This window comes from Lagenorhynchus albirostris, chromosome 17, assembly GCF_949774975.1.
Source record: "Lagenorhynchus albirostris chromosome 17, mLagAlb1.1, whole genome shotgun sequence".
Lineage (NCBI taxonomy): Eukaryota > Metazoa > Chordata > Mammalia > Artiodactyla > Delphinidae > Lagenorhynchus > Lagenorhynchus albirostris.
The window spans coordinates 6018449-6041461 of NC_083111.1; the positions used below are offsets into that span (position 1 = coordinate 6018449).

The 23013-nt window shown below is 45.1% G+C and overlaps 1 protein-coding gene across 9 annotated transcripts in view; it reads right to left on the reverse strand.

The window, feature by feature from the left end:
• The window catches only part of NSMAF (neutral sphingomyelinase activation associated factor), a 60445-nt gene that overhangs the window by 3780 nt on the left and 33652 nt on the right, over positions 1–23013 (reverse strand). For 3 of the 9 annotated variants that reach the window (XR_009536561.1, XM_060128513.1, XM_060128511.1), the window contains exons 10-27: positions 20252–20381; positions 18545–18616; positions 16734–16842; positions 14584–14760; positions 13475–13554; positions 13147–13302; positions 12497–12587; positions 12335–12398; positions 10110–10161; positions 9892–10012; positions 9392–9523; positions 8637–8679; positions 8163–8326; positions 6620–6728; positions 4256–4314; positions 2033–2100; positions 1209–1276; positions 678–801 (exon numbers count right to left, since the gene is read on the reverse strand). Coding sequence is in view for 8 of the 9 variants with exons in the window: in XM_060128513.1 (XP_059984496.1) it covers positions 678–801; positions 1209–1276; positions 2033–2100; positions 4256–4314; positions 6620–6728; positions 8163–8326; positions 8637–8679; positions 9392–9523; positions 9892–10012; positions 10110–10161; positions 12335–12398; positions 12497–12587; positions 13147–13302; positions 13475–13554; positions 14584–14760; positions 16734–16842; positions 18545–18616; positions 20252–20381 (1819 nt within the window). In the remaining variant the exon portion in view is untranslated. The remainder of the gene's footprint in view (positions 1–677; positions 802–1208; positions 1277–2032; positions 2101–4255; positions 4315–6619; positions 6729–8162; positions 8327–8636; positions 8680–9391; positions 9524–9891; positions 10013–10109; positions 10162–12334; positions 12399–12496; positions 12588–13146; positions 13303–13474; positions 13555–14583; positions 14761–16733; positions 16843–18544; positions 18617–20251; positions 20382–23013) is intronic. The other 6 variants (XM_060128514.1, XM_060128512.1, XM_060128518.1 and 3 more) reach the window with 3 other exon arrangements.

The window sequence follows — 23013 nt, forward strand, 5'->3', positions numbered from 1 at the left end:
TCAGAGTGCGGAAGTGTTGTGTCTATTAAGGTTTTGAGAAAACTCAAAAAGGCAAGTCACCAAAAAAATTTACTGAAATCACACGTAGGCAAGAAAACTTACCTACCATAATGTCCCCCTCAGAGGCGGGGGCACAGAAATGATGAAAGCGTCTTGAAGAAATTCTAATGGTTTTAGGTTCTTGCTTTCTGTTTATATAAATGCAAATTGGAAACCAAAGAGGATGAATACTGCTGTGGTTTATGCAATAAAGTTGTGCAGAATTCCAAAGAAAAGGCCAAGTCTGGTCCCACGTCAATAATGGTGAAGGGCTGTGTGGTTCTGTGTTCTGACTTTAAATACAATGTCTTGCCTTACAGTGATTCTCCACTTTAACTTGATATTTACTGATCAACTGCTAGTTCCTTAGCTGCGTGAGGTAAGGGGGCTGCTGTATGTTTCCCTCTAAGTCCGCTGTCTAATGAACCACCCAACCCCCAGCGGAACACACAGGACGACTCAGGAAAACGTCCTCTTATATTAAGATGTGCACACACTAAACACAGGCAATAACCTTCCACATCCTTATACGTCACTCACACTTTGTGAGAGTGTGACAACACGTCAACAGCAGGGAGCTGAATGGCTTATAATATCTGTATTATCCAAACATTTTAACTTAGAAATTGTATATAAACCTTCACAGTAGAGTCCCACGACGCCGAATACAGCCTGTTGTCATGCCAACAGATCTTACTAACAGCATCATCGTGTCCCATTAATGTGTCTTGGCGTCTTCCAAATGCAATGGAATAAAAATAGCTAACATAAAAGATAACGAGAGCTATTAAGACAGCATTCCAGCTTAATGTTAACACTCTTAAATACATCTTCAAGAAACTTTAGAGCATTTAATTCTATACTTACTAAGGCCCACTGGAATTACAAATTACTTGTTCTCATGTTATTAAACCAAATACTCAAAATGTGAATTGAAAACTAGAGATTTCCAGGTCTGGCTCATCTGTGTTTTTACCTCAATTTAAAAACTTAGAGGAAAATAGAGTCCGACTGGAGAAATTACTAGATTCAGGTAATCACATCCAAACCCAACTGTCCTCATCTGTTCCCTTTTGAAAACAACGGGAGATCCGCCCTCTCCTGCTTCACGTCCACACAGGGAGCCGCACTGCGTGTGGAATCGCGAAGGGGCCCGCGCAGATACATACACATTGTTATCCCACGAAGAGCTTACGACAGTGGCATCTCCTGGTAAAAGTAAACACGATGATAAAGCCTGAAATACAGATGATCCAACATTAATAATTTACAAAACTTAGTGAATCCTTAATGGGGTAAAGCTATCTTACAGGTTCCCCCCAAAATTCATGCTCAAATTCCGTTCATGTTGGCCTTCCTCATATTCATGAAGTTTCTTTTCATCTGGCTAATTCCAGGTGCCTAGTTTCTTCCCAAATGTAGGGAAGTCAAAAGGGTGTCGAGTGCACGAGGACCTAGCCTGACGGTCCTCACTGCCCTGGGCTGAGGGACCCCTACTCACATCAGAGTGAGTCGCGAGGGGTGCAGGTGGGGACTGTCCTCAAGAATCCGAACACCGGCTCTGGGTTACAAGACTCAGGTGGGGAAGGAAAGCTTCCAAAGGTCTTTAGGGAATTTCAGAATCTTTCGGATGCTTTACATTAACAATAAAATGTATTTTTTCAGAAGAACTGATTTTCTAGTATTAGGTATCCTATCAACTCAGAAACGCATTAAGTTATGTAAGCAGCACACAGACATTTAGTCTGACAGTTCCAAAAAAGGCAAGATTTACTAAGGAGAATTCTACTTTTTAGGTTACAGATAAAACCACAATAACATGAGAAAGGCAGCCTGAAAAAATTTCTAGTTTAGAAGGAATCTATCTAAGGCATTCTGAACAGAAATAAGCCCGATTGTTTGGGAAGAAACAAACTCATATATGCGTGTATATAAAACAAACTGCTACATGAAATTCCACCGTAACCCTGATGTGAAATTAAAATGAACTCACCATATTTGAAAATGATATACTTCTTTGTAGCATCTTGGATTCTTTGGAAAACATCTTCAAGGTGGAATCTAATTTAATAATGACAAAGCAAACATATAAGAAAGATTTCCTGACCCTTACAGATGACCAGCACACGCAGAGGTAACAGGCGAGGTGACCGAGGGTCATGTCCCCGATGAGGATGCTACGGTCTGTGGAATTCTATGATCTGCGGCTCCACAACAAGGAGGTCAACTTAAAGCCATGACCGAAGGCAGATTTAAGCCTAATTACTGACAGAAGCTAAAGAGGAAGAAAAGAGCAAATTTTAATATTAAAGAAAACAAAAAGATTTGGGCAATGTTTTTCTTTTTCACATAGCCCAATTATGGTGTGATATCCTTGTAGCGTATGACCATTCATGGAGGAGAAGCACTAACTTTCTAAATAATAATAAACTAGAGATTACAATGTCCAAGCTCTTAATTTCCTTGCCTAACAGAAGCTTTTAGAAGTGCATCAAGGTAAACCTCTTAAGCGACAAGACTGCAAATTACAATGTGCTCCAAACATCCCATATTTGCAATATGTAACATTACGGTTCCTAATTTGAAAACATACAGCATGATAAATAAAAGGTCAGATGAGCTTCAAATAATGTCTTCTGTATAGTAAAATCTAATATTTCCACCTAATTTTTGCCAACACCAACACGCAGACGTGCACTGGGGCGTCCTACAGAAAACAGTCAGCCAGCCTGGTGTGTAAAGCTGCTTTTCTCAAAATCAGAGGTTCCCTCTCGTACTAGAGGTAATCACATCAGAGGCTGCTGAGAGCTGGTCCCCCAGGTGATGAGGTCACCCGTGGGGTCACCCATAAGCCTGGACACACACCACCTCTGAGGAAGAACCGTAACTCTGGGGTGATCGTCAGGGTGTACATGAGTCAGTAATGCAGGTGGAAACAAAAATGCGTATAGGTCAGCAACACGAGTTATTAACGCTGAAGAAACAAACAGAAAACACAAAAGCTTCTGACTGAAAAGAACCCCCCACACCCCCTTATTCGGCAAGTTCACAAAGAAGTGCTAGGCTTACTAAGCCTCAGAGGGTTAAAGCCCTGATGCTCGTAAAACTCACGGTTTACAAGGTCAGACCAGTACAGGAAACGGGGGGACTTAACAACCATGACAGACAAATCCAGCCAAGAATGCCGGCTTTGCTAACAGGTCAGGGTCTCGTCTCGGGGGGTAGCGCCGGCAGGAACCCTGGCAAAGCGCCACTGCTCACTCGTGCCACCGCGTCGTCGTCTCGGTGACCCTGGAGTGGCCCCGCGTGTACGCCGCATGTGAACCCACTTTGGTCCACAGCGGGATCATTTTCTGTGCTTTGTGGAAAACTCTGTTTTACGCAATCTGAGATCATAGTTGAAAGAGAAAGGAAGGACGCTACGGGTGTGAAGCCACGATCCCAGAATCTGAGAGCAGTAACTCTGATTTGCCCGGAGGTGTACAGCTGGACAGCACCTTTCCTTAACTTAATGGGTGAAAAGCAGAATTTCCCACAATGATGACCAAAGCGCCAGTAGCCAGCCACTCACAGCCAGGTACGAACTCTGTCCACCAGGCAGCTGAGATACTCGCTTCTCATCTCCACTGCCCCCCGCGCGCCTGTCAGCATGCTTCAAACGGGACGGGGACCAGATAAACAATGACTAATGGTGTAGATGGCCAGGAAGGCTTGATGCTTAGCCCTTTCGTAGGATCAAAACAGTGAAGTTCCAGTGTGTCATCAAGCTAGTTACAAGTCCCATCAAACAGCCACTGCAGGGCTTCTGCGTGACTTTGGTAACGTGTAAGACATTAACAATGTGTGAATTAGATTTCGAGCTAAATCCTCCAGTCAACACCCAGAAGCACACGCCCAGTGACGAACGTGAAAAGCTAACAGCTCGTGTGCCCTGTGCTGGCGACGCCCCATGTGCGGCTCGGCCCTCAGGGCGGGAAAGGTCCCAGCACACGCTCTCGCCGCCCCAAATCCTGGGAAACCTTATCAGCAACAGAGAGGGATTTTTCATTACTGTTTTTGGCTAATCACAGTGGAATGTTACGCAATACACAACAAACTAACTGCTCAAAGTTTATTTTACGTGGAGGCAGCACATGAAGGTACAGTCCTGGACCGAGTCAGGAAACTTGGACATTTGTGATTCCAGGTGACCCCCCTTTCAGGTAGGAAAACCTACCTTGTGAGGTTGTAAAGACAGACGACCCACTGCGAGAGACTGCTATTCCAGTGACTGCCCTGTTGGAAAACAAAGTTTCATAAATTACCATCAACCACGTGCTAGGACACCGGTCTCCTTCAAGGCCTTGATTTAATTCAGCCCAAGTGTCTGTCATCGTTTTTGTCACAGCTCGTTCTGCGGGACCTGTCCCACCTTCCACCAGGCGTTAGCAAGTCATGGCTTGGCAACTCCTAATTCTGTCCTGACAACGCCTGCGACTGGAAAACACCCCGACCCTTAGCTCCCAGGCCGCCCTGGACAAAGGCTGCCTGCCCACGTCTGCACCCTGGATAACCAGTAATGCTAGGTGACCGCCACCCAAACCACTGACGCCCCCCGAGCAGTCACTGCACTCGCTTCATCACTTAGCATCTGGCCAATGACAATGTCACCGTCTGGTCCTGAGGCAGGCTGGGACCGGGGACCCTTTGCCACAGTGCCTGCACCCGGACAAACGTCTCCTCCGGCAACAGATACACAAAGAAACTGTGAAACTATTAAGGAACTGACAATAACTGCGTGCGTGCGCAGCTGGGGCAAATTATGGGCAGCAAGATACAAAAAGACCAAAAAACCCAACTGCCACTTCTGAAGAGCTGGGAGCAAAAGCAGGGCACTGCCCGAGCCCCCTGCACACAGCACCACCCAAGGGGTGGGCACGCCACCTAAGCCCCGCTCCAGCCGACCCCTGGACACACCCCTGCCCTCACCCCAAAGAGGAGACCAGCTCGCCACTGCCTCGTGGGCCCAGCAAGGGTACCTGCTGTTTGTTCTCACTCCCCTCCCCCCGCGGCGGCAGGAGCCCCAATAAAGCCTTGCCTGAATCTCCTGTCTGGCCTCTTATCAGTTTCTATTGATTAAGGAGGCCAAGGACCCTGACTGGTATCAGTCCCGGCACGTCCTCTTAAAGGTTCACTCATGTCTTCACTGCCTTGGGTGACAAGGCCCCTTTCTACGTGCCGTTTAGAGAAGGTGACAAAGGAAAGCTGTGTTATAACGAGTAAGGTGGGACTTTGGGTTGCTTTGCAGGAGGCTGTGCTCTGATTTGGAGCCACCGATCGGACGGGGACCGGCCTGTTCCGTTCCACCCATGACCAAGTGTACGCGATATCAAACGTCAGACAGGACGTCGGTGGCCCTGGAGCAGAACAATGGGCCTCGTCCCTGGCCCTGAGTTTTCTTTTCTGGAACAGGATGGGTCAGCAAGGTCAGTGCTTCCCCAGCCTTCCCACCAAAGTCCATCACTAGCCCTGCAGACAGGGGACCAGGGACACTCATGACCCCTCTAGGGCCAACAGCAAGCCTGATTTTGGGGAAGAAAAGGTTTGTTAGTTTTTTCAATAGATCTTTATTAGAGTATAATTGCTTCACAATACTGTGTTAGTTTCTGTTGTACAGCAAAGCGAATCAGCCATAGGCATACACATGTCCCCATGTCCCCTCCCTCCTGAGCCTCCCTCCCACCCCCCCATCCCACCCCTCCAGGTCATCGCAAAGCACCGAGCTGATCTCCCTGTGCTATGCGGCTGCTTCCCACCAGCCAACTATTTTACATTCCGTAGTGTATATACATTGATGTTATTCTTACTTCACCCCAGCTTTGCCCTCCCACCCCATGTCCTCAAGTCCATTTTCTACGTCTGAGTCTTTATTCCTGCCCTGCAACTAGGTTCATCAGAACTTTTTTTTTTTTTTAGATTCCATATATATGTGTTAGCGTACAGTATTTGTTTTTCTCTTTCTGACTTACTTCACTCTGTATGACAGACTCTAGGTCCATCCACCTCACTACAAATAACTCAATTTCATTTCTTTTTATGGCTGAGTAATATTCCATTGTATATATGTGCCACATCTTCTTTGTCCATTCATCTGTCGATGGACACTTAGGTTGCTTCCATGTCCCGGCTACTGTAAAGAGTGCTGCAATGAACTTTGCAATGTTCTCTGTGTGTGTGTATAACACACACATCTGTTACCATGTTTTAAAAAAGATACATTTTCCCTGACAATATCAGTAAATGCAACACGTGGGTAAGACATATCCTGTTCCTCCCCGAAGGTTCCCACCATCAAGGACTGAAGGTGCCGTGTACTTCTCTGAGAGGCACACAGCTGCCTGCTGTCTGCAGACCCCATCCCGTGCTCTAGAATGACCGACGGCAGAAATGACACACACCCATTTCGTGCCAAGCTTTCCCATGCCACACTGACCCCTGGTGGCTGTTCACTGCTATGGACAGCTTAGGGGGATTAAAACCAATCAAGACCCCCCAGGCCAAGACCCCGGCATGTGCGAAGCCGCGGCCAAGACGTTCTTACTCTTTGTGGATTTTGTGCTGCTCGTGGAGCTGCAGTCGCGTGATGTTACTCCAGGCCAGCGTTCTGCTTTCTTCGGTCAGGTCTTCAAAAGACTCTTCACCTGGAGAGACTACGTTAAATTGCAGCTCAGTCAGTCAGCTAAATTTCTGACCAGTGTCGGAGACGACAAGCGTCAGAGGCACAAGATTTTCTATTAAAATCAAATAACCAAGAAAGCAAAACGCCCACCGAAACAGAACTGCTTCGAAAGGTCCATGTTAGTCAAGGGAGAAGAATGAGGTGCATCATCGAAATAAAACAGCAATCATTTGGAGAAAGATTAAAAAGTATCTTTGAATACTGCAGGTCTCTGTATACTTCTATCAATGTTTGCAGAGTTTTCACTCCACCCCTAAACTGGGGACTTCAGGAACTATGACACTGAGTAACCATTTCCTTGTCAGCAATCTTTGTAAAAACCTGACAGTTCCCTAAGAACACTGCCGTTTGCTTTGGGCTTCCAGACAGAGGAAGAAGAGATGAAACCAATTACTACCACGCTCCTGGATAGGACTAGCTAAGCAGTCCCTTCACTTCTGTTTTAAGAAAGGCTGGAACAATTTCCCTTTTAAGATAATCCTCGTGGATGGGCCTGGTGACTAAGCAGAGCACGGGTTTAAGGGCATCACGAGATAATCTCCAGTCTTCATGACTTAACCCCAGAGACGCACTGCCGGCCAGCCCTGGGTCGCGTGACCGCGAGAGGCCCAGCTGTGTGGCCCGAGAAGCCTGGACACTCCTGGGACAGAGCGCAGAGCGGGAGAAATGAGAAATCCAGCGACTTTGCTCCCGAGGTTCCATACAGTGTCAGACTCCTGGGAGCCTGGGGGTCTGAGGCTGTCTTACGTGAAATGTAAAACGTGGAAAACTGGATGAAGGGGAGCACCTTCTCCTCCCTTTCCAAATACCAGATGTGACCCAGAGTCAAGTTCATTTCAGCACCTGGCATAGACACTCTGTAAATGTCTGTCAAATGACTGAATAAGGAAACAGAATCAAATGAGGAAAACAGAGCACCCCGCATTCAAGATCTGTGTGTCGGGGTAGAAGAGGAGAGTCAGGACGCTGGAAGTCGTTCCTGGGAAAGAGCAGGAACGAGCAGGGCGACGGGGACTGCTACAGCAGTCACGGCCAGGGCGGATCAACAAGAACACAAGAATGGCTAAGAATCAAACACCAGCTGGGCAAACCTCAGAAAAGAAAGAACATAACAGCAACAATGAAAACTACTGCCAAGTCTCATTAAATTACCAGAAAGTGAAAGTGATTTGATTTCCTTTAAGGTCAAAAGTTAAAACAAACAAAACAACAGCACAACAACAACTAAAAAAACAGAAAAGATCTGTTTGTTTGCAGGAGAAATGCAGTGAGACAGTGAAACAGAATCATCTCTAAGCTGCCCAGGGTTCATGATTGGTCTTCTCTCCAGAATCCTCAGAAACGTCTTAACCAGAAAAGAGAAACAGAAGGTGCTCACATTGTTTATTCTCTTTTCAAAATTTACCTGGAGTATCTGCCGTGGAAGCATTGTAACTGGAGGGCTGGGCCAAGCTTTTAAACTTTGGGGTGATCCTTCGAGGATGCGGTGTCACAAAGAGCTGCTTTGGTGTCTGCCCGAACTCCAAGATCTGGGTGAGCATGGCTACCTTCTCATCAGGGTCCTCAATGCTTTAGGACAGAACACAAACCATGTGGTGACCTCTAGGTGCAAGCTCCTTGATCTGTATCACTTGAAATTTGTGCATTCAACAGGAGAGAGATTAACCCTCAAACAGCAATAGACGCTGCATGCCGGGACTGTCTAGACCGTGTCACACATCTTTAATTTCTGAGGCTCGGTGATGTACACAGTGGTGAAAGCAAGCCGTAATTCACGGTAACATTTCCATACCTTAATATCATCAAATAACTGCACTAATCATTTAGACAAAGAGGTCATTTGTACTCATGCAGAAACTCCTTACTGACATATAAATACCTGTTCAAGTCGACACCTCCTTCGTAGGTCAGGGGATGAAACACTGAAAAAAAGAGACGTAAAACACTATTGAAAGATGTACTATTTTGTTATAATATACACTCTGTTTATTTGAAAAACTCAACAACTTTAAACTTTTAGTCAAAGAAACTGATTTTCACTTTGCGAAACAGCCTGATAATATCCAGCTTGGGTAAGTATCAAGCTGAACTATTATCTTTTCTGAGCAGCGATCCAACTGGCCGTGGGACGGTCTGCTACCTCAGTGTGCTTCTCGGTCAGCATGCCTCTCCCCAGGAGAGCGCAAAGCACCCTGTGCGGCACGTGAGGGGTCAGGTCCACACCCATCCCCGTCGCCAAGGCTGAGAAGCCCGGCGGAGGAAGAACCGGCCCCGAACAGGAGAGGGCGACCGCGGGCTTCCCTCCGCTCAGTCACAAAGACACTCTGGGGCCTTCGTGGGAACCAAGGCCACCGTTCCGTCCTACTCTGACTGAGCTTTAGTAAAAGTGATGGAACGGGATGGAGAGTACATGCTAAAATTAGAAGACTCTAGCAAAAGACCTCTTGGGACCACGGCGAAGCGGGTATTTCTCCCGCCTTTCATTCAGTATCTAGTCTGGGGTCGCTGAGCCAGGAGGCACCGTCCTCTGAGACAAGATGCTTCTGCTAAGGAAATAAGCTGCTCTGAGCTCAGTTTGGGGGTTGCTTTTGTTTCCATCGAATGCTAAACGGAGTTTCAGTGACTGTTACACACCATTGTGGGCTCCAACAGCATCCCTGCCCTTCTGCTTGTAGCCAAACACGAGATCGATCCACTCGTGAAGGTGCTCTGACACGTAATCGCTTTCCAGTGCGTCTCTGCTCTTCTGGAGAAAGTCCTCGGGACCTAGTAGGTTAGACTCGATCAAAACACCCCATTCCTTTCATCTATCCATATGCAGACAGAGCTTCTGGGACAGGCACGTGGGACATATTTCTTAATGAGTCTCCCCCCAGTCATATAAAATATAAATTCTGGGGGTTGGGCGGAGAGGCAAAAACCATTTTCACCACACTTAGCTCTCTCGAATGCATAATAATGGTTTTACATCACAGACTCAGAATACTTACAATTTGGAATAAGACTTTACCATCTCATTTAGGTAGAGGATTATACTGTTATTTTGAAAAATCTAAGCCACTAAATAGTAACACTGAAATTGCACGACTAAGTAGAGAATTTCTATAATTCAATACTTCCAAGGTGGTACTCACTCCGTGCCCAAGGGGGGAGTTCTACGTCATCAACCATCTGCCCTCCTTGTCTCTTTCCCAAATCCAGCTTCAGACTATTGACTAAAAAGCTGACATCATCACCATAGAATTCCGGAATCAGCTGAAAGTTTCAGGGGAAGAAACAAAAAAGAACAAACATTTTTTAAAGCAGTTACAAACCACAAGCCCAGTGAATCATTGGCTTGGTAACTGCTTACCTCTTTAAAATCAGTCGCACCGTCCAAACAGTTTTTCCAAGTTTCTGCAATACTAAATATGAAAAAAAAAATTCAACTGATTTTAAATCTAGGGAATGGAAACAGCAACAGCAGCACTTTCTAGGCCCCTGGGTGCTATTCTACACTTTACCTAAACCACATCATCTCGCTCATTAATCCACAATCCCCAGTATTCACAGGAGCTACCCCATCGGAGGAGCTCACGTGGATACTGGGGATTCACAGAAAACTCTGGGCCCACATAGGGAGTGAGCAAGGAGTCGGGATAGGGACCTGGGGGGGTGTCCCCAAGCCCAGGCCAGGGACCTCCCCCATACATGGCCTCATCGAAGGGCCACTCGGGGCAGGTGCTTAAACATGAAACATCAGCAGTTTTTTAAGGGCTCATTTCAAAAAGGGATTATAAACAGACATGTGCAGAGCTTAGAAAAAGACTGTAAAGACACAGACCAGGGCTTCCCTGGTGGCGCAGTGGTTAAGAGTCCGCCTGCCGATGCAGGGGACACGGGTTCGTGCCCCGGTCCGGGAAGATCCCACATGCCGCGGAGCGGCTGGGCCCGTGAGCCATGGCCGCTGAGCCTGCGCGGTCCAGAGCCTGTGCTCCGCAACGGGAGAGGCCACAACAGTGAGAGGCCCATGTACCGCAAAAAAAAAAAAAAAAAGACCAAAAAGATGAACAGACCAAAAGATGAACAATGAGTGTTATCTCAGTGTGGTCAGGTGCCACATGAAATTTATTTTCTTCTTCATATTCTGATTTTGGGGGGGTAAGAAAAGATTACCTTTATAATAAAAAAAATATTTAAACACTCACAGGGACTGTATTCAATTCATAGCAAGATTATTTAGAATAATGAAATGTTGGAAACAGCCTAGGTGTCCAACCATAGAGAAATAGTTAAATAGTTAAATTATGGCATATGTTAGGATGTGATACATTAATTTAAAAAAAAAATCACCGTTTTGAAGAACATCCAATAATACAGGGAAAACTTCAAGATCTAACAAAAGGCTATAAAATACAAAAGGCAGGACAACAATACTGTATTTAAAATATGTTCTCCATCACTAATCATTAGAGAAATGCAAATCAAAACTACAAAGAGGTATCACCTCACACCAGTCAGAATGGCCATCATCAAAAAATCTAGAAACAATAAATGCTGGAGAGGGTGTGGAGAAAAGGGAACCCTCTTGCACTGTTGGTGGGAATGTAAATTGATACAGCCACTGTGGAGAGCAGTATGGAGGTTCCTTAAAAAACTAAAAATCGAACTACCATGCGACCCAGCAATCCCACTACTGGGCATATACCCTGAGAAAACCATAATTCAAAAAGAGTCATGTACCAAAATGTTCATTGCAGCTCTATTTACAATAGGCAGGACATGGAAGCAACCTAAGTGTCCATCGACAGATGAATGGATAAAGATGTGGCACATATATACAATGGAATATTACTCAGCCATAAAAAGGAACGAAATTGAGTTATTTGTAGTGAGGTAGATGGACCTAGAGTCTGTCATACAGAGTGAAGTAAGTCAGAAAGAGAAAAACAAATACCGTATGCTAACACATATATATGGAATCTAAAAAAAAAGAAATGGTTAGGAAGAACCTAGGAGCAGGACAGGAAGAAAGATGCAGATGTAGAGAACGGACTTGAGGACATGGGGAGGGAGAAGGGTAAGCTGGGATGAAGTGAGAGAGTGGCATGGACATATATACACTACCAAATGTAAAATAGATAGCTAGTGGGAAGCAGCCGCATAGCACAGGGAGATCAGCTCGGTGCTTTGTGACCATCTAGAAGGTTGGGATAGGGAGGGTGGGAGGGAGATGCAAGAGGGAGAGGATATGGGGATATATGTATACGTATAGCTGATACACTTTGTTATACAGCAGAGACTAACACACCATTGTAAAGCAATTATACTCCAATAAAAATGTTAAAAATATATATATAATACTTACACAATTGAACAAATATCAAAAAGAAAAAAAAAGATGTTAAAAAAATATGTTCGCACATTTACACACACACACGACTACACAAAGCCTGAGAGGAATAGATACAACAATTACTGTAGTGGTGTTTTTCATTTCCTTCCATTTTTGTTTAAATCTGATTTTTTGAAAAGAACATATTGCATATGCATAATAAGAAAGTTTAAAAAGTGCTAAGTGAGGCATTTATGCCGAACCTGTTGAACATTCTGTCTGCGTTGTCGAATCTTCCGTTCTGCAGACACAGCATATACTCTGGTGCTAGAGGGGAAAAAAGTCAGAGTTAAGCAAGATCACAAAACCACTGAAGAGTCCACGTGAAATAACATGTCCCTGGGAGAGACGGCGAGGAGTCTTACCAATCCTGACCAGATAAAACAGAACGTAGCCCGGGGAGGAGTAGTGGCTGCCGTACATGAACTTGGGCTCCGGCATCTCCTGGTAGCGTGTCTACAACACAGAGAGAAAAAGTCCTGCTGAGCGCTGGCTGTGAAGACGATAACCGACTCCAGTAGTAAAAGCCTAAGGAAATCGTGGCCTGGACACATTCTAGCCCCTAATTTCTCTCCTAAAGAGGAAAAGGAGAAGATAAAAAAGGGGGGGCTTCCCTGGTGGCGCAGTGGTTGAGAGTCCGCCTGCCGATGCAGGAGACACGGGTTCGTGCCCCGGTCCGGGAAGATCCCACATGCCGCGGAACGGCTGGGCCCGTGAGCCCAGCTGAGCCTGCGTGTCTGGAGCCTGTGCTCTGCAATGGGAGAGGCCACAATGGTGAGAGGCCCGCGTACCGCAAATAAATAAATAAATAAAAATTAAAAAAAAAAAGAGGGGTGGAAATCTGAGTAAACACAGCATTCTTGCAACAAATATCTTGGTGTTCTTGGCCTCATGGTAACAATGTCTGCCGGGGCAGGACTGAAAAGAAGAAATTTTATGCATCTCTTGTGCAGTTCACCAGAGAGCACCTTCGTGAAAATAAATGGGTAAACCTGTGATCGGCTCAGCTTCCTACCTCCTGAATTGTAAGCAGAAATGCAGATGGTGAGCCGCTAAGTTCACAGGGGAAGGAAGGCAGCAGGCAGCGGGCAGAGGGAGAGAGAGTACGCTCAGAAACTTCGGTCTCTCCAGACATACTTCCCCTAAGTCTTGAAGAAACGAGTTTCAGGTACTATAAAAACACAGGGGAAGGGGGTTCAATCCCTGGTCAGGGAACTAAGATCCCACGTGCTGTGTGGTGTGGCCACTGAGTAAATTTAAAAAAACCGACAAAAACAATCAAACAAAACATACGCCAAGGCTCCCGGGTTGCTTAGACACCAGGAATCTCTGAGTCCACGTACCAGCAGCCTCTCCAGACGTTCCTTGTTGAGGGCCCCTACTGGCTTACTGAGATCCCGGAAGGTTCCTGGATTTGACAGATCTATAAAATAAATTTTTAAAAATTACTTACAATAAATAAAGCCAACAAGCTTACCCTTAATAACATTATCTCCCTGAATGAATTCACATGCACACATTTATTTCCAAATAATAAATAGCTTTTTAAAAATTGAGACAGATCCATTAGAATTAAAATTTCTGGTGATTATTAATATAGCTGTAAAGGTTAGAATCTGAAGACCTACTGACCAAAAAAGCTATATTCCAAGTAAAACAACAACGAAAAATAAACAAATTTCAAAAGCCATTATTCTACCAAAATTTACTTTTTAAGTTTGAATTATAGTGAATATTCTTATTCTGTAATAACAGCATAATTTGAGAACTGGGGACCTGAATATTATCAGATAAATAAATTATATTCCTAGAAAATCTGTTACCTCTTTCAACTACAAGGGTGCAATCAGTGTCAAAAGTGATTCAGTGTTCACAATATCTAATTTTAAGATATTACAAAATAAAATTACAGTACAATCACATTTTTCGTAAAATAATTTGAGAGAGAGAAAGAAGTATATATACCACAGTTAAAGTGGTTCTCTCTCGGTAATGTAATTACTGATGAGCCTTATTTCCTTCTTTGAGTGTTTCAGTACTTTCTAAGTGTTCTTTAATGAACAGCTATTATGTTTGGTAATCACATGTTTTCATGTGAATTGAAAAATAATACGGTAACCTGAGGCGCAATTTTCAAAGTGAAAATTAAGTATTTGAAAACACAGTACTTATTGGTAGCAGTGGTAACACTGGCTGAAGATCCCATGCATGTCTTCTGGGTGTGGCTTTCAAGAAGTATGTGAGTACTTTTAGAATTAAAAAAAATTCAGAGACAGTAGAGAAAACATACAGAACACACGTAATTCCCATGACACCCATCCAGTATCGTGGCATGGAGACGGGCCATCGTCAGTAATAAAATCAAACGGGTTCTACTCTGTCCACGAATCACAACGTGGCTCTAAGAGGGAAGGTGTTCTTCGCTCTAAAAGCCCAGCTCTGTGGCACGCACCCAGCTCGGAGCTGCTGTAGTCGCCGACGACCCAGGGGAACACGGGGTACTGGGAGAGGTCGTTGCAGCTGCGGTCGGCCAGCGTGTTGAGGTGCAGCAGGTACTGGTAGTTGGACAGAAGCCCGCGCTGCCACTGCAGCGTGTAGCCCTCGGCCGTGCGCTCCGCCACGTGGTGCTCTGGGGGGACAGGTGAGGGCAGGCCCGGGTCACACTGAGCTCCACGTGTGTGGGCAGCGGTCACTCAGCATGTGAAGGCGCTACAGAGGCTTTCAGTGTAGACCCTTCAACCCATTTTTGAAACGTACATTTTAAAACAAGAAAAGTAGGCTACAGTTTGCTTTTACCGAAGAGTTGTTCTGTCAGGTATGAACGAGCATCTCCAAGATCCAGGAGGGAAATTATTAAATGTATGATATAAAACATATCACATCTATGAAATATATGATATAAAACAAATATGAAAGTATGGAGCAAATACATAAACATGACATGGTAATATATGTAACATTTGCAATATTTATATATAGTCTACAACAACATGTACTAACAAAGAATCCTTCCAAACGTGCTTGAGTTTTAATGCCTTTAAGAAACCATGACCATCTGTAAAACTCATTTCCTCCATTTCTTATGAAAGTAAAACGAAACAATCTTTTAGTTTTCTTTCAGATCTGGAAGCGGGGTACACTACGGCTAATTTGTCACTGACTACGTATTATTTATGCAAGTGAGGAATCAGGAAAAGAATAGAAACTGCTGAAGGAGAAAACACGTATCTGTCAGAATTCTCAAAGTAGAAGGACCAGAAAGAGCCCCCAGAAAGAACCTCAGGAAAGACGGAACCACAGATGGTGTGGTACCAGTGATAACTTCCCTGTAAAATGAGTCAACTGTTCTATTTTGTTTAGAAAATTCTGCTTTCAGCTTTGTATTGGCTGCGTCAAACTTACCTAACTCATTTGCTGATTCAATATTTATTCTTATTACTTTGCCAAGTTTCTTCTCTAATCAGCTACCAGGAAAGGGCTTAAAAACTCAAAACACTTATCCTCTGATTTTCTGCTCTCAGAACGTCTCAGAGAAACTCTGAACAATCTCAGGAATGAACTCAGAGAGAACAGACGCTTCACAGAAGCAGACCTTTTAGGCCGTGGCAAGTTTTTTGACTTGAGATTTTAGGACTCACCATGAAAGTTGAGTTTTTTGTTGTCATCTTGTTATAGTTAGAAAAATTAAATCAGGAGGCAAGAGATAACAGTAAACTTATACCAAAGCTATACTTAAGCCCTAAGTTAAACTGAACAGCTTAGTGTGAGAAGAAAAAAAAAAATGAACTCAAACCTACTGTAAAATATGTTCTTTATTGAAAATAAACTATTCCTCCTTGAGAGAAAACTTCTAAGGGAGTAAGTCACTACACATCTCATAAATGATTTCACTGCACACGAGAACAGCAAACTAAGATGGTATTCATAAAATCCCAACATTGAGTTTTTTAAATTCCATTCTAGTCATCTGGCAATTTTGAAAACAAGAATAATTTAATTCAACCATACAACTTAATATGTTTATACTTGAAAAGAAAAATACAGGTGTTCTCTCTGATGAAAGTGGGAAAATTCACATTTCCCATGGAAGATTGAGGAAATATTAGTTGTAAGCAAACTGAGTCCCACGGTTCCATACTGAGCATAGAAGGTTCCTGTGTTCCTTTTGTACCGTTTTCCGGCTTTGAGATTAAGACCACAATTAATGATCACAGACACATGACTGGGTAACTGTCTCACATGAAGAAACTGAGTCCTGGTTTTCATAAACTAACATAAGACAGGACTGGACATAAAAATAATTAGGTGGATTCTTATAAAATCCATTCAACTTGGGGGTTGTTAAAATACAAAAAAACATTTAAATATATTTATCAAAAGTTTTTAAAACACAGGATTGAACTATTACCCAATTTCATTTATATTTCCCTTAATTTTCAGTATGCCATTCTGCTAACTATAGTTACTGATGAGAAGAAGTAAGCAGAACCACAGAGAGGTGATTCCAGATACAGAATTGCTCTCCTCTCACTTCCCATCCCAGTTACTCAGGAGTTGAACCACCTTCACATGAACAGATACAATGAAGAGTGAGCACCAAACCTAGGTATGTAGCAATGTAAAAATAGAGGTCATCTCGGTCTTGACGTTCATAGAACTTCAGGTAGACGTCGGAACACAGATCATCTTCTGTGCAAAACACTTCCAAGCCCTACAAGTCCAGAAAGAGAAGAATAAAACAAACGGCATCTCAATGTGAGTGACGCAAGTACAAAAGCCTTTCAACTAAACACTTGGCATTTTTTTTTTATTTTTTGCGGTATGCAGGCCTCTCACTGCTGCGGCCCCTCCCGTTGCGGAGCACAGGCTCCGGACGCACAGGCTCAGCGGCCATGGCTCACGGGCCCAGCCGCTCCGTGGCATGTGGGATCTTCCCGGACCGGGGCACGAACCCGCGTCCCCTGCATCAGCAGGCGGACTCTCCACCTCTGCGCCACCAGGGAAGCCCCTGCATTTTTTATTTGTAGGTCTTGTATGCATATTCCCCAGCAATAAATTTGATTTATAAGGACAAGACATGTGTCTCAGCTAAACTTTACAAAATCCCTTTGACCTTGAGGATCTTTATGATGACAGCATCTGTGAGTTTATTATGCTGAAATTCAAAACTGGCTAATCCAATGTCTTCACCTGTCTTCTTCAGAGACAAAGGTTTAGCTTTCTTTTACAAATTAAGTTGTAATTATGTCAACTTAAACTGATAATCGAATAACTCATTTAATTAGTAGGATGCAATTATTTTAAGAAAACTATGAGCTGCGTGAATGTTGTGAGGGTGAAGCCGAGACGGGACAGGAATAGACAGAGAAAGGATGAAGGCGCAGCGCTGTCCTAGGTTCAGATACAGGCTTCCAGCGCTACTAGTGAGGGAACCGAGGGAGTGAACTACTGGAGTCTCGATTCCTTTGTAAAGTAGGGTATCATCTACCTCACAGGGATGGCGCTGATAAACGAATATTGTACACAGATTGCCCAGTAGGCAGAAGGTGCTTAATCAATGCCAATTTCTTCTTTTTCTGACTGCATCTCTATACCCAAAGGAGGAGGAGATTTTTCATAGAATCTGTTTCCCTAATCCTCTGTTGGCACTGGAAATGGAGAATTGCCTTTTAAGTAAAATAGGCAGGAAAACAGTTAAATTTCATAAATACAAAACACCAAGATGAGATGCTTAAATATCCACAATGCTCTTGTAATGCCACCAACTTACTGGTTAATCTCTGAAGGAGAACAAATAGATTTATATCGATGTCAAGCTAAAACCCCTTGGCGTCACACCTTCCGTGGCGACTGGTTTCTACAATAAGCGTGTGAGCCTCACAGAAGTGCGGACACGGGCTTATTCAGGAGAATGGCGGGGAGGGCCGCCTAGGTGACCGAAATGGTTATTTTATCCATTTCTCCCTCTCACCAAGGCTGAAGGCTGAATTAATACAAGTTAACCGTGAGGATACTACAGTTCCACTGAGAGCTGCTGTCGCAGCTTCCAAACTTTGCTTGGAGACCTCGCTGCTGTAACTGGACCGGTTCTGCGTCCATTATCCCCACATCCCCACACAAGCCCGGGAGGACCCTGAGAACTAGGCAGGGAGAAACTCAAGGGCACTTGAGCCCCCCTGCTCTTGGAGCCAAAGCCTTTTTCCCAACAGCCCTCCCCCCACAGAAAGAGTCGCTCCTTGATAAACTTCCAGCGCAGCCAGAAGAAGGGGCGGCGGGCCTCACGGCCCCTCTGCTCGCAACACAAACACCCGCGCCTTTCAGACGAGCCCGAGGTGGGTGCAGGCCAGTAAACCACTGGCCAAACTGAAGATAAGACAGTCATCCTCTAGAGGGGATGTTCCCCTCGAACTCACCAGAGGCATGAGACCATGTCTCCTCTTGTAAATGCGGCGGACGTCGTGGAGTGTTATCTGGACCATGGGTTTCTTTAAAAGTAGAAAGACAATCTCAAATGTCAAGATTCTGACACAACTAGAAGCTGCCCTTCAGCTGTCCCACCCTAACTTCCTGACGGGTCACACCTGGAAAGTGAGCTCTGAGAACAGGGCGTGCCTCACTTTACACGCCGGTCTGCCCTTTTCACTAGCTTTGCGACCGTGGACCAGTCCCCCTACCCACCCCACCCCCGCTGGTACCCCCCAGGATGATAAGGCAGGCATCTAGCTTTCAGGTTTCTGCAGGGTTGCTGAGTGGTAAGAAATATTAAAGGACTGGTGTAGACCTCCTCTCAGGAATTCTCCTATTTTTATAGACCTACGGTTTGCTCAGAACTGACATACGGCTTTTTTTTTTAGGATCCTGTCTTTTAGCTCCTTAAACTACAGTGTAATAAGGCTCATAAACAGATACAGTATAAAGCAGGGCCTCTAAACTTTATAAGGAGGAAAACTGTCTCGCTTCTCTGGAGCCTTAAAATGCAAGTGAGAGAGCAACAAGGTCGCAAAAGGTACTGAGATCGGCTAAAAGGCGACAGGTCCACCCTCCTCCCTCCAAGTAAGAGGGAGGGAGAGCCTGCAGATGCAGAGTGTGTAGCCGTGGAAGCTGCCTGCAGACTGGCCACGGCCCCCAGCCCAGACCTGGGACCCTGAAGCTGTGGCTTTTACTCAGATATTGTTGCACAAGTATTGACCGAGGCCACAGCAACAGCGCTGGTCCAGCCAATTGATGACGCCACAAAGAATGCCGTCAGCAACGTGTACTGTGCCCACTGGAGGGCCCGGAGAGTGTGCCCTACCACCTGGTGGACAGAACTGTTATAGCATCACCTTTCACTTAGGAAAGTGTTCCCATTTCAGTGACACGTAATGACTGACCAGCCTGGAGAATTTCTTCCATGGCAGAAAACACTCCTGTTCTTGAAGCTACCTGCTAAACGGTCCAACTGCACTCGCAGAGTATTAGGGTTTCTGTTCTTTCAATAAACCACTCTGAAAAGGGTCCATATCTAGATAAAGCCGCCAATCTTTACAAGTTTTAGTGCAGAAATCTGAATTCATCTTTACTGTGTGGCCTCGTGAGCCTAAAGTTATCGTGCAAGAGAAGATGTTTCCAGCATCACAGCAGCAGAACTGCAGCTGCCCAGTGACAGCAGTGCCACACGCAGCTCTGCACTGGCTGGAGAGGCGACAGATGCAGCTCTACTGATTTGGTTTGTAATTAAGGGAGAACGAGAAATACAACTTAGGTGACATATCAGCAAATACACAGAAAGCATCCATCTCTTCTTAACCTTAGTATATTTCATTGCTCTCTTGCAGAAGTGCTTCCGAGTAGAAAGGTATAAACCTCTAATGACCCTTTACTAAAATCAGAAGGGGCAGGGTTTCTTTTCCCCCGAAGTCACAGAAAGTCAGTCACAAGAGCTGAAACACGGGTGAGGGTGCATCAGGATTCCACGGGGAGCCGTTAAATACCAGATGCTGGATGGGGACGGGGGTAACTCTGACCCTCCCCAAAATGTGAGAACACTCTAACTGTCAAGTCAAGTTCACAGGAAAGAGAGCTTGAAGACGCAAACGGGAACACCAGAGGAGCCCTCCGCTGGCCTACAGACTACTTACCGGGTACCCATTGAGAGGCTGGAAATACAGGTTGGTGTCAGTGATGCACACGTGGCCAGGATTCGTCACCAGAGGTGTCACCATTTCTGCTTTGCATTCCATGTGCAGCTTTTCAGAAACACTTTGGAATCTGAGAATATGTTTTTTCCAGCAAAAGCAAGAAAAATCAGAAATCGATCTACTTTCTAGATTTAACTTTATCTGAGGGAGCTACAAAGTGACTCTGCAGAACAGGTGTCTAAACACCGCATTTGATACAAGAAAACTGGTGATATAAATCAGTCGCCTAAATAAAACTGACTTTCTTTTCAATGGTATAATGAATACTTGATTTTTTTAAAAGCAGATGAGGTTACGTATCAAAGAAGAGAAGACAGACAAGTAAAAAATACCGAATAACCCTGTTATTGGTACTCTTCACTCCTCCCCAAATAAGTTGGCCTTGAAACTGTTCTTACATTAACATAATTTTCTATTTTTGTGTCATTAAGATCTATTTTATTGTCATAGAAACTGTTTTGGCATGGGTAGCACTTACTGCACACCACGTTCTATAAGGCTATGAGTTTACTTGCATGTCAGTTCCAACGTATAGTCTTTTGTGGACCTACTGCAGTAAAACCAGTCAAAGGTGATCACCACTCCCTCCTAAATTATGTTAACTCATCAAAAAAGTCCATTTTCGTTCTGCTTTACTAATTTAAAAAAAAATAGAAGGGAAACAACCAAATCATCAAGAGTTTAGGCAATTACTTAGTTAAATAACTGAGCTAAAAATAAGTCTCCTCTGGGACTTCCCTGGTGGTGCAGTGGTTGGGAAACCACCTGCCAACGCAGGGAACACAGGTTCGATCCCTGGTCCAGGAAGATCCCATATGCCGCGGAGCAACTAAGCCCATGTGCCACAGCTACTGAGCCTGCGCTCTAGAGCCCACAAGCCACAACTACTGAAGCCCACGTGCCTAGAGCTCATGCTCCACAACAAGAGAAGCCACCACAATGAGAAGCCCGTGCACCACAACAAAGAGTAGCCCCCACTTGCAGCAACTAGAGAAAGCCCGCGCACAGCAAGGAAGACCCAACACAGTCAAAAAAAAAAAAAAAGGTCTCCTCTGTAAGTAGTAGAACAAAAGCAGGGCTTCCCTAGTGGCGCAGTGGTTAAGAATCCGCCTGCCAATGCAGGGGACACGGGTTCGAGCCCTGGTCCGGGAAGACCCCACATGCCGTGGAGCAACTAAGCCCATGCGTCACAACTACTGAGCCTGCGCCCTAGAGCCCACGAGCCACAACTACTGAGCCCGCGAGCCACAACTACTGAAGCCCACGCACCTAGAGCCCATGCTCCGCAACAGGAGAAGCCACTGCAGTGAGAAGCCCACCACCAAAACGAAGAGTAGCCCCCGCTTGCCGCAACTAGAGAAAGCCCGCGTGCAGCAGCAAAGACCCAATGCAGCCAAAAATAAATAAAATAAATAAATGTATTAAAAAGAACAAACACAAAATCACACAGAAGCAGGCTTCCTCTTCCAGTTTGGCCGTGAAGGAGACCTCACAGCTCTCATCCCAACCACAAAACCTGCCAGATGAGCTACACAATCCTTGCTATGTTTAGAAACCCATCAGAAAGCTCAGGTGCAGAGAAACCTAAATGAAGGGACCAGCAGTTGAGTGGCAGGAGGAGGGGCAATCTTCCACAGGGGGTGAGGGCTGCAGGATGAGGGAGACGCCAGACAGCAGGAGTCGGGCCTGGAGGGCACAGATGCTCCGTGGGCGGAGAGCTGGAGGCTCAGCTGGGAAGCACAAGGATGTCTGCAAATCCTTCAAGGGCCGACCCCAAGCCCCACTGAGGACAGCTCTGCGCACTCCCGCCGTGGAACTGGGCATGGGGACCTGGATTTAACCCAGCTCCACTCATTACACTGACGGAGCCCCCAGGGCAAGCAGCGGGCAGGATGGGGGTGGGCACGACCACCTCCGGAGGCAAATACTCCTCGGGTCAGTCTCCACAGTTCCTTTAAAACAAACTTCCCAGCACACAAAAAATTACAAGAAACACAAAGAAGTGAGTAAATATGACCCGCACTCATGAAAGAGAAGATTCCACGGAAGTGGACCCGCACGTCGGATCCATCAGAGGGAGTCGTTAAGATAACTGTAGTAAATCTGCTAAAAGATCGAGAAGAAAAGATGGAAAACAGATGTGAAGGGAAGGAAAACTTCGTCCGAGAAGTAGAAACTACGAAAAAGAACTGAAAGGAAATGCTAGAAATGAAAATCTGGGCGAGAGGAAATGAAGAATGACTTAAACAAGCCTAAGAGACTGGCATGGCAGAGGAAAAGCCCAGTGTGGCTGAAAACAAGGCCAATGAAAGAGCCCTAACTGAAACAGGACAGGAGGAGAGTAATAATAATAATAAAAAAAACACAGAACAGAGTGTCTGAGATCTAAGCCAAACTATAAAACATACTAACACGAGTGTAACTCAAGTCACAGGAGAAGAGACAGGAGACAGGGCAGAAGAAACACTGAGTGGAGAGTGGTGAAAACTGTCTAATGTAAGACACCAGTTCACAGGCTCCGTTACCCAGAAACCCCCAGCAGGACAGGCGCAGAGAGACTACACCTTAATTCACAGTAACAACAGGACAAATGATGTGACTTTTCACAGGAAACAATGGACAGCAACATACTTTCAAGTAGTGAAAGAAAACCCTGTGAACCTAGTATTTTATCTCCAACAAAAACACCCTTCAAAAATGAG